The sequence below is a fragment of the Argentina anserina genome, chromosome 2 (assembly GCF_933775445.1).
Source record: "Argentina anserina chromosome 2, drPotAnse1.1, whole genome shotgun sequence".
NCBI lineage: Eukaryota > Viridiplantae > Streptophyta > Magnoliopsida > Rosales > Rosaceae > Argentina > Argentina anserina.
This window is the reverse complement of record NC_065873.1, coordinates 14,497,361-14,514,449: the sequence shown is the minus strand read 5'-3', so window position 1 is coordinate 14,514,449 and position 17,089 is coordinate 14,497,361. Positions and strand designations below refer to the sequence as shown.

The following is a 17,089-nucleotide window of genomic DNA, read 5'->3' as shown; positions in this document are numbered from 1 at the left end:
CTCTAAGCCAAATGTACTATAATGTAGTCCTTTAATATATTTTTAACGTGTTAGTATATTTTAATTTATATATTATCATTTAATTACAACTTTACTATTATAAATGATAAATTTAATAAATGTATTATGAAAAATATTAAAACTTAAAATTTTATTTCATAAAAATTAAATTACATGAAATTTAACTAACATAAATAATAGCTCCATAATATTAGTAATCATGATCATTTGGTGTATGAGTCGGCATTTCCGGATAATAGACAACATCATATATCAGATAGCGGGAATAACTCACGTTGCCTATATTTTTGCATAGTCAGAAACTAAATGTTTTATTTTAAATTATTGATATATTTTTCACTTTTATTTGTAATTTAATTAAAAATTATTAGTTTTAATAAGTAATTATTGTTTGTTCATTCATTAAAAATTATTAGTAATATATCGGTAGTACTGTTGTATATTTAAGGAGTTATTACACTATAGAAAATACAAATTTAATTCAAGTTTAATGTTGTAGTATATTATTTCAATAAACAAAAATACAATTTTATTTTTCACATAATGAAATATATATATATTCACTAAACAATGTTGTTATGTATTTATGAAATTATTCATCAAAATAACAATAAAAAATAATTTTTGAGACGAGACACACATGTGCTAATGTGTCGTAAAAGTGTGCTAAAAATAGCCTAAAATGACTATTTCTGGCCCTTTCGAGCTACTTCTAGGCTTCTAGCACACTTTTTTGGTACACTAACCCATCGGTTGGAGACGAGATGTGTTACAATTTGAGAAATTGTGGCACAATAACCCATGGGTTAAAGATGGCCTAAGAGTTACATATTAAATAAAGCGGTGATTTAAGGTGAGGGCATCCAATAAATAACACTCCCTCAGTTCCTCTTATGCTGTGATTCATATGAGTATCATTTCTCCCACAGTGAAACTCTATGGCAAAATGGAACAAAGCCTAAAGAAACTACTTTGAATGTTAAATGGTATCAATATTCAATACACGGTGAGCCAGTGACCTACACGACAGTAAAGTTGCTGTAGAAGAATGCCGCCTGCTACTGTCGACACAGCAACCTAAAACCACTGACTCAGTCCATTAATTAGAGAAAGCAAAATCAATCCATCTGCTCCGGGATTACCTATAAATGGACAAAGGATGAAATGAGCATTAGAAAACTGCCTTTCTTATTTGTTCAGTGGCAAATCCTACCATTTAGAACAAGGTTTGACGACAAGATCTTAAGCCATGGATTCTTCTTCTCTTCCTCCAACTGTTGCAGCTCAGCTAGTCTCTGAGCCCACACTTGCAAGACACAGCAGCCATTTTATTCTCGATTCTCTTGATGTTTTCTTTCTTCTGGCCAGAGCTTTCCTCTTCTTTTTCTCTGACTGCATCTCAAAACATAATCCACATCAGAGATAGATCCTACACAGATAGGACTAACAACAAGGTTTGTGCCCCATGTATATGGAGACGACTGAAATTCCATTGATACGTAAGAACCGTCTATGGACAAGTAGCAGAAAATTACTAACAGAGAGAAAAGTAAAAGAGGCTATTTAATTTAGTCTTTTCTTATTTTATTTTAAAAAAAAACAGCTGCAGAGAAAAGCTTAGCTCAGTTAACAACAGATCCCTACTGGCATAGTGTGTCAATGGTGCGGTACTGAATTCTAAAGCATCAATCTGCAAGTCCATTTTATTGAAAGAAAGCTACCTCACCCACCTAGTCCATCTAAAATCCCCCAAAGCCTATAAATGCTAAAAACACAATTATCCATGCAGAAATTAAACAGGAGCAAGTGCAAATGTTATCTAGAAAATGAAGTCCCTCGTTAGAGATCAGAAAGATTTAACCACTTTCCTGGTAAGACATCAAAATTTCAGCACACCATGAAGGTTCCTAGAACCAAGCACTAGTTACTATCATTAGATTTCAGGTATTGATCAAGGCATCAAGCTTTGATGAGTTTAAGAACCCAATCTGAAACCAAAATAACCCTATTGTAAAATAAAGATTGAAGCAAAAACAGGAGAACAGCCAAAATAAATCACATAATCAAACAAAAATATATATCATCAGCGCGCAGACTAGATGTAGAGACTGTGACCAACACATTGAAACAAATAATAAAATAAATAAATTTTAGTCCTGATTACAAACCCTGTATTTCATTTACCAAATACCATATTATGACCCATACAGGCACGACAATATTCTTGAATGAAGAAAAGGGAACTTTCATCTAATTAAGCGCAACTGTCAGGACTGAAATGACAATATTCCAACTTTAACAATCCACTTAGATTTCAAATTATGATATTTTGAATATCTAAAAACAGAAACCAAGCTACACTATGCTTTTGATAAGCTTCCTCAACGTCGGATATATATTATCTTTTAATCTTAACTACTATATTCATAGTACATACGCCAAATCAGTTATGCAGTTAGACTCGACTGCACATACAATCAACTGTAAGATATGAGTGTAGGGGGGTGGATGAAGCTCAACAAAACCAAACAGACAGATGGACGTTATCCTGCATTTATGCTATCAAAAAACAAATTCTGTAATTATCTCTGGACTATCATTTCAAACCACTGGTCCTGCTACACCAGTGCTAAAGTTCAGCTCAAGCATCACTTGACAATTTTTTTTTTCTGAATTTCAACTAACGGCCACCGTACTGTTACAGTAGCCTACTTGACTATGGACAGTGGATACAACTGTTTCATTGATCATATTTACCCATCCCATGGAAAACGAATTTGAATAGTACATATATTATTTCTCTAATATTGATCCAATGGCATTCTACTAACACATCACCAACAACTCTACCTACCATTTAACACTAGTAATTTTCTTTCAGTTATCTGATTTGGAGACCCAGGGCCACATGCAAGCCCTACAATCTCTACAGGGAAGGAAACTACAGCACAAAGCTAGCTCGGTAGTTCAAGGGGGTTTTATTATATATATTTTTAATATCTTTTATGGAAAAAATCAACATTAACTGCATTCATCAACCGTAAGAAAAATTTGTTCAATAGATTACAGTTCTCCAACTAAAGTGAAGTCTGAACGGAGATAAAACGGATCCATGAATATAAAATTAAAAAACTCAGTGTTTGGAACACTAAACCTGGCCTCAGGCCCTAGACATAAAGCAAAGAGTTCAAGACCATAATACATACCACTATCTAACAGTGATTAAACCCACTAGACATGTACTACAGCTTAGGGTCTCTTCCCTGCGCTGCAACCTGCAAGTTTTGCCTCTACTTATTCTTCGGATAACCTACCTATCCAAGGGGTTGCTAGAGTTTTTCCACGGACATCATCCAAAGTGACAATCGGGGGATTAACTTTCTCCAACAGAGGAGGTCGGGAGGAAGAGAGAGCCGCTCTCCTCCTGAAGGAAGGCCTAGACAGGAGTGGTGGAGGGGAGAGAAGGGGGAGGTGGAAGCTGCAGCAAGAAAAAATAGAAGAGACACGACCATTGGCCATTCGTTGTCTTCTACCTAAAGAACCCATAACCATTCAACAATTTGCAACCAACCCTCAACTAAATATTTCAACCATCCAAGATAAAATCCTCCAAACAAGGAAAATTAAAGAATTAGCACAAAAGCCCTGTAGTTCAAAATTGTATTATGAACAAACATAAGACTATAAGAGGTCGCACTTGGGTTTTCCACCAAAAGCAAACAAATTCCAAAATGTCATTAATGCTTGTGTTGCAAGACATTGTTTAGACAAGAGTATCTAATAGCTACATTGAAATTGACCCATTAGAGGCTTGACCAGATACAACTCAAGCCAAGCCAATTAGCTTTTTTGGTTCATTTTTCCCTATCTGATAAGTGATAACTTTCTCCAAGCAGTAAATGTTCGAGTCACACAACCTGCCCTTCCCCATTTAAATGTATAAAATTACTTATAAAAACATCACAAGAGGTAATAAGCACAATGTACAGCAAACATAGCCAGAAATCATATTCCTCTGGACCAAAAGCTTATAGTTCAGACCAAACCATGTATAGATTAACAAAAACTTTCAAAAATCAAAATTGGCAAAACAAATGATAGTTCTGAACAAGGCTAATATGACTATCTTAATCTATTGTTCGTTCCACCCTTCACCCACACACTCCGAATCTCCATCATCATCTTCCCCACCCAGACCCTCCCCTTGTGCAAGTTCAGCAAACTATAGCACTTTTACAGCCAACACTTGCCTTCCACCACCCTCTGCCTTCAATTCCACCGCGCCACCACATACTTCAACTGTTCAACACCCAAACCCATTCTTCTACGCCCCATTTCCTCCACCCCTCGAAACCCAACACCACATTTTCCACCCTCATCCATCACAACCCCAAAAACACCCAAACCCAGCACAGAAAATTCATTTTTTCACACACAACCAGAAAATTTCATTGCTTTAACAACATAACAAAACAGACATCGACCAAACAGACCTGGAAATACGTTTTGCCGATGCTGTTCGCCGGCTATAGATCCCCCGCCGATCCCAACGTACACTTGAGATGACCCTCACCCTAAATGACTGACTGACTGACTGACCGCTCCATTTTAGATTTCTTTTAAAGAGTAAAAACACCATAATAAGAAAGAACGTTTCACCGAGGTGGTGTACCAGTAACCACTCTAACCGCGTGGGTTTCACGCGTTTGGTGTCACTTGACGTTAATTAAGGTAATTACTATATATATATATAGAGAGAAAGAGAGAGAGAGAGAGAGAGAGAGAGAGAGAGAGAGAGAGACGATGCAATTCGCCTTTCCATCAAGAATTAAAATGAACTAATTACAGTCTCCAAGTATTAAATAATATTGAAATCCAAGTACAAATTATTACAAACCCTCATATCAATTCATCAAAAATATATCCAAACACAACACAACAAAAAGCACATTTCAAAAAAAAAATCACACAGCTTTTAATACTCCATCGTTCTTGGACTTCAATTGATCAGCATCTGTCCTCCAATTAACATAGAAAAATAGAAAATTAGTAATTAATTAAAGAACCCTAATCAAGATTGGGTTTAATTAATCAACTAATTAGCTAAGTACCTTACGTACATCATCTTTGAGACTCTCTGACTCTGACTTCAATGCATCTTTTCAGCATGTTGAAGAAGAATGGACTTGGTCACAAACTTTCTAGGGCAAGACCTAATTAACCATTAAAGATGAAGAATTAGCAAATCGAATTGAGACATAATTCAACCTTCTTGACATGTATGAATGATGGATTACAGTATTCACCAACCTGCATTGAAAGAAGCTTCCCTTGTGTGATTTCTGATGCGCCATCATGACCTTTTCACTTGAGAATAGTACTTCACAAACCCCACATCTTCTTGCATTCATCTTCTTCATGTGTTTTTCAAGAAGGTGCCCCATTATTTCACTCTCTTCAAACTCCTTCTTGCAATATTCGCATTGGGTCTTCTTTTCTTCTTCCATGGTTTTCTTGAAGAAACAAGATCAAGCTAGGGCTAGGCTATGGGTTAATTAGGAGCAAAGCTTAGCTAGCAGACTTTGGCTGGGTTATTAACAAATGAAACGATCGGTGGTCACTAATAGGGAAAAAAATGGGGATTTTATACATATCTTGTTATAGGGTTTTAAGTGTAGTACCGGAGATAACAAATGGAATATTGATGTGTATATACAATGCGCTACGTACTTCACTAATTAGGGGTATCATCTAAGAAATGAAAATTTTAATTATTTTTTTCTTTGCAAGATGAAATGTTAATGTTCTTAATTAGTCCCAATAGAGTTTAGGATGAGCTGAATAATGAAATGTTGATGTTTTTCTCTTCCTTTGAAAGATGGCATGTTAAATGGGCAAGGCGCGTGAGGCGCGTGTGACTCTCTGTTTGGCTGTTTCCACCCATTTACTTCACTTTTCCGTACATCTCTCTACCGTTAAGATGATTCAAAAATTGAGGTAGTACGTGAAGTCTAGAGTTTTCCAGTCCAGTGTGTGTATTATATATCGACTTCACCATCTTCATCGTAGAGCTAATCCTCTGTGCAATAGGAATCCTTTTCCGTTTTTGTTAGTTATTAGTTAATTGGCAATATTCCTATTCCCTTACAAAGTAGAAGATCGATTGAACTATATATTAAATAAGCCCAGCAGCAATATGATTAAAGTATTTTCTTGTCTGAGATCTTACAAATTGCGGGAGGATAATAATGCATTCAAACTGGGCAGGACTACAAAAGGACTTGCTGGGTCAAGTTTTGTTAAGACTAGTATCATCGGAGGATTATGTGCGATTTAGTGTTGTAAGCAAGTCATGGTTTTGTTTGGCAAAGGAGAATCAAAGGCAACACATATCAAGATGTAGTCAACCTCCAAAGCTCTTGATTACTGATGAAGAGAATTCATGGAAACTATATGACATCATGAATGATAAGGTCCTCAACATGCATCTAAGGGTGCCAAACCGACGATTTTGTGGTTCTTCAAAAGGATGGTTGATATTCATGGATGAAATGTTTGCATTAAACTTAGTAAATCCGTTCTCTGTGAAGCTTAGAAAGAATAAAAGGGCAGATGCAACCATTATTCGTCTTCCCTCAGTGACTGGTAAAAAGGAATGGATTACAAAATGCGATTATTATGTCTTTAAGGCTTCACTATCAGCTGACCCGATATCAGATCCAGAAAATTCTGTTCTTACGGTGATATATGGTGAGTATGATCGATTAGCTTTTATCAGACCCAGTAGTAAGGACAAGCGTTGGACATATGTTGATAAGAGGTGGGGAACAATTGAAGAAGTGGTTTATTCTCGAGGTATAATATATGCAGTTGATAACCGCAGCAAACTTTTTTCTTACAATATTAATAGCTTCTCCAAGTTGGAGCTTGCACCAGATCTTCCTTGGGATGGTTTTAGCAAGAGATATCTTGCATTGGATTCAAATAAGAAAGAGTTATGGATGGTTAAGAGGTACATTAAATACATAAAAGATAAACCCGATTTCAAACGACGCGAGACCATAAAATTCAAAATCTTCAAGATCAATCTTGACGAACATGAGTGGACTGAAAAAGAAACCCTAGGTGATGTTGCTCTCTTTGTCGGTGACAATTCCTCGGTTGCTGTGGTGGCTACAGATTTTCCGGGTTGTCGGTCTGATTGCATATACTTTACCCATGATTATGATGCTATAGAAAGCCGTCTTGAACCTTATGGACCTAATGATTGCGGAGTATATGACATAACGAGTCGTCGTGTATTAAAACCTTATGCAGAGGATGTTGAGAAGTTGTTGAAGCTGACAAGTGGGCGACCTCCCATCTGGTTTGTGCCACACTTTCAACTTTAACAATTTTATGCGGTCATCCTGCAGTGACAAGGGGCTTTGTTTTCTCACGAAGTATGTGTATATTATTACATTGTATTATTGATTCGATCATATAACGTGCATGTTTCTTTTCTGAGAAGACGCATGATCGGCTTGCTGTGTTTAAGAAAATTTCTGAATTCCAAGGACAGGGAAAGCAGTCTATGTGTTAGATCTCTTGTCAAACTGTACATCGTGCTTGTATTAATATATTGTCCATGAAAACACCTAGAGTTAAATTAAGTGAAATTAATAAACATATATTAGTCAAAACGCGTGCAAGGCATCAGCGCCATGCATATTGAGATTGTTGGCGGCGCTCAGGTATATTTGGGTGCAAATCCAATTTGAGGGTATATTTGCTTCCAAAGCTTGCTATAGCATCTATCCAAAAATAATATATATATATATATATATATATATATACATCTTGCAATAACAAGCTTGCAAGGGATTACATCAATCTCTCAGTCATCTCCTCTCGATCAATCGCATTTGCTATATAGTGTATTATATATGTACGTATATATAAAACTATATATGTATATATGTACGTGTACGTGTTTGTGTGAGTGTTTTTATTATTAATTTTTCATAATATGACAAATTACCCATAATTTATTGAAAATTAAACTAACATGGAGGGGACAAAAGACCTTACCTTTTATGTCTTACAAACTTAATTCATAGAAAATAAACAAAAGCTCAATCCGGCATGTTGTGTACACACACCCGTGCAAAACCATAGACATAAATTTTTCTAGTAAATAATAAACCCTCAGCCAAGAAACCCTTAAGAATTAAAGGAATGAATGAAGCTGGTAACATTTGCACATAGTTGTGAGATACCAAGAATAAAGAAAATAGAAATATCGTCAATTCGTCAATTCTTTTCGTAAGGATGAAAAGAATGCAGAGCAAGTTCTTTAAACAATTCCAAAAGATGACGTTGGGCCTCCAACACATTAATATATAATCGTACTTTCGAAACACATCAGATTTCTAGTGATATAAATAAACCAAATTAGAATACAGAAGACTAGAAGTCAAAATTGACGTTTAGGTTTGGGGAATGAATGAGAATGTTTGTGTGCGTATATATGCTTCATTAAATTGAATTATTGAATCGATCATCTAACGTTTTTTTTAGAAGACGCATGATCGATTGACTTGCTGTGTTTAAGAAAAAGTCTGAATTCCAAGGACAAGAGGCTAATCTGTGTTTAGAGTATAATCTTTAGATCACATATATAAAATTTTAGCCAAGATGGAGCTCTTTAAGACATTAAAAACTGTGATTTAAACATATAAGCATGAACGGTTCATGTTTGACAGATTTGATGTGTCAATTGCTTTCGCCAATTTTGATACCTTAGCGATCAACATTTTGGTTGAAATTTTATAGGAGTGATCTACACATTAGACCCTAAAAGTTGAACGATGAAGATGTTGAAATGTAGTCGAAAAGTTGGTTAATGAACTATCTCTTTAAAAGACAAAAAAATGGATCCCTTAGGAAGGGCCATACACACATATATATGGGGAGGGTGTTTAATTAATTTTCCGATGAAATCCAAAATGAGGGTTTATGTGCTTCGAAACCGCAATATACTTTCATGTCATATGTGTACCTAGTTAGTTTATATCTGGGCTGCAGCCCTAATAGACTGATACATGTATCCGCCTCTGCTCCTACCAGATTGATAAACGCGCGCCAAGTTTGTGAAGGCAGTGATTTTAACTTATAGCTAGCTGCTACTGTGAAAAGGCTATATATATATATATATATGAATAGATCTCTGATCGTTTTGTTGCGTCTCCCCACAATTTCGAGCAATATATATATATATATATATCACAAATCTTTCATTTCAATAAGGTTGAATCCTCTGCTAGTTACATATTAATGATTTAACAGGTATAAATTGAAAATTAAGAATATGATGCAGAGCCATCAACACAATTATGAATAAGGACTAGAAACAAGGTAAGTATTTTCCTTAATCACAATATGAATATATACAACATCAAACTAACCTATATATAAGCTAACTACAAGTGCTTCCTCCATGAATCACTCCCGTGATTTATGAAGTTAATGGAGTTAATCATGCTGCACTAACACGCACTCACTAACACGCACTAACACTCCCTCTCAAGTTGGCGCATATACATCAACCATGCCCAACTTGCTAAATGCGTCATAAAAAGTATTTTTAGACACTTCTTTTGTGAGCATATCGGCAAGTTGCTCTTCTGTAGGAACAAAAGGAAAACTAATGATCTTCGCGTCTAGCTTCTCCTTTATAAAGTGACGATCAACCTCCACATGTTTTGTACGATCATGTTGCACCGGATTCTGTGAAATATCAATGGCTGCCTTGTTATCACAGTACAGCTGCATAGCATATTCATGCTTAATACCCAAATCTTGTAGCAAATTTTTAAGCCATAATAATTCACACACTCCCTAAGCCATACCTCTGTATTCTGCTTCAGCACTAGATCGAGCTACCACTTTTTGTTTTTTACTCTTCCATGTAACAAGATTACTCCCAACAAAGGTAAAGTACCCTGATGTGGATCTCCGATCTGTAATATTTCCAGCCCAGTCTGCATATGTGAAGCCACAAACCTCAAGGGTATTACTGTGATTGGAGAACATTACTCCTCTTCCAGGTGCTGACTTCAAGTATCTCAAAATCCTCACAACAACATCCATGTGGTCTACACTGGGATTATGCATGAACTGACTACACTTACTGCATATGCAACATCTGGTCTCGTATGTGATAAATAAATCAAGCGTCCAACTAGCCTCTGATAACGAGGTTTTTCAGTAGGCACTTGATCCGGATATTCTGCTAACCGATGGTTCTGCTCAATAGGAGTATCAATGGGAGTGCAATCCAGCATACCGGTCTCTGTTAGTAGATCAAGGATGTACTTTCTCTGACACAGATAGATACCATCACTTCCTCTGGCAACCTCAATGCCTAAGAAGTACTTGAGTGTACCTAGGTCTTTCATCTCAAATTCTGTGGCTAGCTGTTTCTGTAATCTATCCACCTCAACAGTATCATTCCTAGTAACTACCATATCATCAACATATATAATTAGGGCTGTTACCTTTCCTTGTTGATGTCTGAGAAATAATGTGTGGTCTGAGTTACTCTGTCTATAGCCAATTTTCCTCATGAATTGTGAGAATCTTCCAAACCAAGCACGAGGTGACTGTTTAAGACCATACAAAGACTTTCTCAATCTGCATACAAATTTACTTGGAGAAGCGGACGCATATCCAGGTGGAAGATCCATGTACACTTCTTCTGTAAGTTCTCCATGGAGGAATGCATTCTTAATATCAAACTGTCTAAGTGGCCAGTTTAAGTTAGCAGCACAAGAAAGTAATACCCGAATAGTGTTTATCTTTGCAACAGGTGCAAATGTCTCATCATAGTCTATGTCATATGTCTGGGTGAACCCCTTTGCTACTAGGCGTGCTTTATACCGGCTCACTGACCCATATGGATTATGCTTCACTGTAAACACCCAACAACATCCTACAGTCTTCTTGCCATGTGGTGGAGATACAAGCTCCCAAGTATTGTTCTTTTGTAATGCTTCCATTTCTTCCTCCATTGCTTTCCTCCATTTTGGATCTCCCAATGCATCATGTACTATGTTAGGCACTGATACAGTAGATATTTTATTCACAAATGATTCATATGACTTAGACAATCTTTTGGTAGACATAAAATTTGCCACAAGATACTTAGCTTTAGCCTGAAGGGTAGGTTCATATTTTTTTGTTGGCTGACCCCGAGTAGACCTATTTGGTAAGACATATTCTCGACTATTAGCCTCACTAGTAGAATGACTAACCTCAGATGAGTGATCTTCCGTACCAGAAGAGCATTGGTCAGGTGTAATAGTAGTATCGGAGACATGAGGGGCAGTTGTGTTATCATCTTCTGGTTCCTGAATTTCTGGAGTAATGACACCAGAATTATCGGATGGTGCTTGTGTAGCTGATATTTTGATAATCTCAATTGAGCCTGAACCGGTCACCATACCTACTGGCGTATTTGTCTTCCCCTTCCCATGATACAACTCTTCAAAATACGAATTCGCCCCCTGAAGAGCAGTATCGGAAGAGGAAAAATAGCTCATGTCCTCAAAGAAAGTAACATCCATAGAGACATAGTACTTCCTAGTAGGTGGATGGTAGCACCGGTATCCTTTCTGATGTCCTCCATACCCAACAAAGACACATTTAATGGCCCGGGCATCCAACTTAGACCGCTGGTGTTTTGGAAGATGAACAAAAGCAATACAACCGAAAACACGAGCAGGAAGATTATGAAAAGAGGGTAAGGAGACATGAGATGCAAGCACCTCATATGGAACCTTTCCCTGAAGGACACGAGAGGGAAGACGATTAATGAGGTGGGCAGAAGTTATGACAGCATCACCCCAAAGGGACAGAGGCATATGGGCACTAAAAAGAAGACACCGAGCCATATCAAGTAAATGACGGTTTTTTCTTTCAGAAACTCCATTTTGCTCAGGTGTGTAAGGACACGTGGTTTGATGAACAATTCCATGTGTGGTAAAAAACTCCTGAAACACATGATTCACATATTCCCCCCCCCCATTATCAGAACGAAGAATTTTAACTGTGGTATTATATTGTGTTTGGACATTGTTATAGAAGGCCTGAAAAGTTGGAAAACCCTCATTTTTAGTTTTGAGGAGAACAATCCATGAAAGACGGGTGCAATTATCAATAAATGAGACATAATACCGCATCTCGGACACAGTAGACTCTTTGGAAGGACTCCAAACATCAGAATGAATTAATTCAAAAGGGTAAGTACTTTTATTAGAAGTACTAGGAGAATAAGTAGACCGATGACTCTTTCCCAAAACACATGTCTCACAACGTAAAGAAGACTCATCCACACTAAAAAACAAAGTAGGCATGAATTTTTTCATAATACTAAAAGATGGATGCCCTAAGCGACGATGTCATAACCAAACTTCACTTAGCTTGTCAGAAGTGGAGATTAAAGCGGTCTGAGACTGTGCCCCTGGTTTCTCCCCCGCATATGTCTGATCCAGATGAAACAACCTGCCCCTCAGATACTCCCGACCAATGAACTCCCCGGTGAGAAGATCCTGAAATATCACATACATAGGAAAAAATGTCACAGAACACTTAGCATCAGCGTTCAATTGTGGGACAGATATCAAATGATGAGATAAAGCAGGTACTTATAGCACATTGTGAAGCTCTATGGTGGGAGTAATACGAACTGACCCTTTCCCTAATACGGGGAATGCCTCACCATTAGCATTAGTAACATAGGGTACTGGTAGAGGAGACAATACGGTAAAATAAGATTTGTCATAAGTCATATGATCAGATGCACCCGAATCAATAATCCAAGTATCAAAACCAACAAAGGTAGAAATATTTAAAGCCATACCAATTTTGCCACAACCATCTATGGATGCGGTAGGTACTGCCCCTCCTGCGGTATGATGATCATGTCCAACCACACCATAGAGATCGGGATCCTGGACGATTTGAATAGCTGTTTTTGCTCTGATACCATGTTAAACATCGACAAGCGTGGCCCGTGGACTAACTGTACCGATATTGTCCCAACTTAACCACCTTACAAGTGTTGGGTTTTAATCACAAAAGGCCTCGGTGATGCAGGAGCGATCGTCGGCGATGCAGGACTTTGCAGCGGCGGTGGAGCTTTGCAGTGGCCGGCTCGGTGAGGCAGGAGCGCGTCGAGGAGTACGTCGAGGCGAGGGCGTATGGTGGGACAACGGCGGCGAGGCAGGAGAGCTTTGTAGTGGCCGGTGTGTGGGCTTGAGTGAGAGTCGGGTATTCCGACTTAGTGCAGCGGTATGTTGAGGGAGAAGAGAAGATGGCAAGCTTGCACACAAAAAAAAGAAAAGGAAAGGAGCAGAGCAATGCTCTGATACCAACTAGAAACAAGGTAAATATTTTCCTTAATCACAATATGAATGTATACAACATCAAACTAACCTATATATAAGCTAACTACAAGTGCTTCCTCCATGAATCACTCCCGTGATTTATGGAGTTAATGGAGTTAATCATGCTGCACTAACACGCACTAACACGCACTCACTAACACACACTAACATGAGGATCATTTCACAGGATCATTTCACAGGATAACATTCATATACATGCACATATAAACAAAGCATTAACATGAACAGCTATTCCTTATTGTATTAGGATTCATTCATATGAAGAACTTACACCATTACGTTTGACAAAGTATTAATAATGGCCAGATGGACACTTTTATTTGACTTCCAGATGAAAGCTTGGCCGGATCCATGTCTCATATATAGAGGCTCCATGTTTTAGTTAAATTACCTGAAATTTTCACAAGCAGTTGGGTGGAAATATCTCTGTGCATATAAACAAACTATTGAAGGAAAACATTGACACCCAAGTTATTACAAGTTTACAACTATTTTTCTTTCTGACTCTACAACTGGTATCGATCAATAAGCAACTACCTAGTTTCGAAAAAAGAACAGCAACGTATTTTTTCTCTCCGATTAAATGAAGTAAAGTGAAAATTACAAAACAAAACCCTGAGCAACACCCGCTCGTTGCTGATCCAAAAGATACCATTATATTCATGCATGGAATCAAATATAATGGACCATTTATACTTCTTTTCAGGCATAACTAGGACGGAAAACGATGCATTCATGATAAATTTTTCGGAGGAGACAACAGAGAAAGAGATCAAATCAAATCAGAGTGTTTTGTATTCAAAAGGAACTGTGTTTCCTTTATCGAAGGAGAAACGGACACCAACACAGTTTCCTAATAGAAAATCATGTTGCATGATTCATGAATAGGCTAAAGCAATATATTTAAATTAACTAGAGGGTGAAACTGCCAGAACCAAAAAGATACGTAGGAACCTGAAGCACCCACCAAAATTCCATCTGCGATAAGCCAATTCTGACTCATGACACCCACTTACCATTACCAATAGCACCGGCCACTCATCTAGTTTTCTTTGTTTTTTAAAAGCTGAAGTGAAAGGAGATAAGAAGGTGATCTTATTTGTTGAATGCTGATATCAAACAATATACATATCTTGATGACCTGATCGTTTTGTCGCGTCCTCAACCATTTTCGAGCAATCACATATCTTTCATTTCGATAAGGTTAATTCCTCTGCTAGCTAGCTAGTTACATTTTGTGCAAAGCCAATCAATACTAGCTACTGGTTTCCGAATTGGTAGCCAACTGCAGATCGATCCTTCATTTTCTCCAATGGAGCGCTGATGCAATTCTCACCATCATTTTCTTCACGGTGGTAATGAGTAATGACTAAAGAAGTTTGCAGAGACCCGTAACCTTACATAACGCTGGCTATTCCTATATAGGGGTGGACAAACTGACCCGAAAACCGAAAAAAACCGGACCCGAACTCAAACCGAATCCGAACAAACCGAAACCCGAATCAAACCAAACCGAAAATTAAAAAACCGAACCGAACCGATTCTATTTGGGTTGGGTTTTGGGTTCAGTCCCTTAGAAACCGAACCGACCCAAACAACCCGAAGTCAATGGTCAACGATACAAAGCGACATCATTTTGTCATATTTATAATTTTACATTATTATTATTTTTTTAATAAAAAAAATAGTGTGGTCGGTCTCACAGCCGCACATAATTTCTAACCTAATTGGCCTAATGTATAAGAGGCGCATTATTTAGCCGTCTTGCTTCCTTCATAATGCGATAGTTTTATTTTAAACCTAATATAAATGTTATGATACATTAGTTGACACTTAGGAAATCGCTAACTCTAATTCGAAATATGATCGATCGACACCAGCAGATGTGATTGGTATATATATTTAGGGACCCCGTAAAAATTTCGTCCGTTTTGGACATGGTTTGACCGTTCGTACCTACGGTTAACTAAAAAAGAGGCGTTTTCACATATTGAAACCCTATTGACCGGGACTTTGCCAAATATATTTCTTTAGTGCGACCGCGCATGATAGATAACAAAAATTATGTGATTTCAGATATGCAAACGGCTTTCGGCGTTCGCATATTTGTAATAGGTCCTCCCTTATGGCATAATAGTGGTGTTTTCGATTTACCAAAAATTCCAACGGTTAAATAAGGTCCGAATTGGATGAAATTTTTATAGGGTCACTAAATATATATAACGATCACATCGGCTGGTGTCGATCGATCCCTAGAAGTTTCCTTCATATAGTCGCTTCATAATGCGATAGTTTTATTTTAAACCTAATATAAAGGTTATGATACATTAGTTGACACTTAGGTGATCGTCAACTCTAATTCGAAATATGGTCGATCGACACCAGCAGATGTGATTGGTATATATATTTAGGGACCCCGTAAAAATTTCGTCCATTTTGGACATGGTTTGACCGTTCGTACCTACGGTCAACCAAAAAAGAGGCGTTTTCACATAATAAAACCTCATTGACCGGGGCTTTGCCAAATAGATTTCTTCAGTGCGACCCTGCATGATAAGTAACAAAAATTAGGTGACTTCAGATATGCAAACGGCTTTCGACGCTCACATCTTTGTAATAGATTCTCCTTTAGGACAAATTAGTGGTGTTTTCAGTTTACCGGAAATTCTGACGGTCAAACTAGGTCCGAATTGGATGAAATTTTTACATGGTCACTAAATATATATACTGATAACATCGGATGGTGTCGATCGATCCCTAAAAGTTTACTTCATATAGTCGCTTCATAATGCGATAGTTTTATTATAAATCTAATATAAAGGTATGATACATTAGTGGACACTTCAGCAATCGATAACTCCAGTTCGAAATATGGTCGATCGACACCAGTAGATGTGATCAGTATATATATTTAGGGAACCCTTAAAAATTTCGTCCGATTTGGATATTGATTGATCGTCCATACTTATGGTCAAGAAAAAAGGCGTTTTGACATTAAAATCCTCATTGACCGGGACTTTGCCAAATGGAATTTTTTGGTGCGACCGCACACAATCGGTGACAAAAATTAGGTGATTTCATATATGCAAACGACTTTTAGTGTTCGCATATTGGTAATGGGTCTTCCCTTATGACATAATAGTGTTGTTTTCGGGTAAAAACTCATCGGGCTTGCGGGCCTCGGCGAGCTTTTCAGATCCACGGGCTAAATGATGAGGCATAAGTCAATTAGGTATGAAATAATCATTAGACTATTAGTTTTTCATCTTTATGTTAAATTTTATACTTTTAAAATTAATATATAATATTACGTATTTTACATATGGGTAAAACCGAAAAAAAAACCGAACCGAACCGAACCGTACGGGTTGGGTTGGGTTGTGGGTCACAGTCTCTAAAATAGAAAAACCGAACCGAACCGAACCGAATTTAAAATTTGGGTTGGGTTATGGGTTTTGTCCAAAACCGAACCGAATTGACCCGTGTCCACCCCTATTCCTATATAAGTAAATAACAATTGATACATACGGAAGCAAGACAAATAAGCTAGCAGTCAATATATGAGCATACTGTATATGTAAATATTTGAGGACCCTCGATATAAATTTTGGAGGACATAT

The 17,089-nt window shown here is 37.4% G+C and overlaps 1 protein-coding gene and 1 long non-coding RNA gene across 2 annotated transcripts; one reads left to right on the top strand and one right to left on the bottom strand.

Annotated features, from left to right (window-relative positions):
• Positions 1–807: 807 nt before the first annotated feature.
• LOC126782919 (uncharacterized) lies at positions 808–4,627 on the bottom strand. Its single transcript, XR_007670818.1, has 3 exons — positions 4,515–4,627; positions 1,235–1,413; positions 808–1,163 (listed from the first exon to the last, which is right to left on the bottom strand). It is a non-coding gene; the product is annotated as an uncharacterized LOC126782919 (long non-coding RNA).
• Positions 4,628–6,269: 1,642 nt separating this feature from the next.
• Positions 6,270–13,321, top strand: LOC126784005 (F-box protein At2g26160-like). The gene is made up of 2 exons (XM_050509518.1): positions 6,270–7,387; positions 13,159–13,321. Exons 1-2 carry the CDS (start codon positions 6,270–6,272, stop codon positions 13,319–13,321), a joined length of 1,281 nt encoding a protein of 426 aa, XP_050365475.1.
• The last annotated feature ends 3,768 nt before the right edge of the window (positions 13,322–17,089 follow it).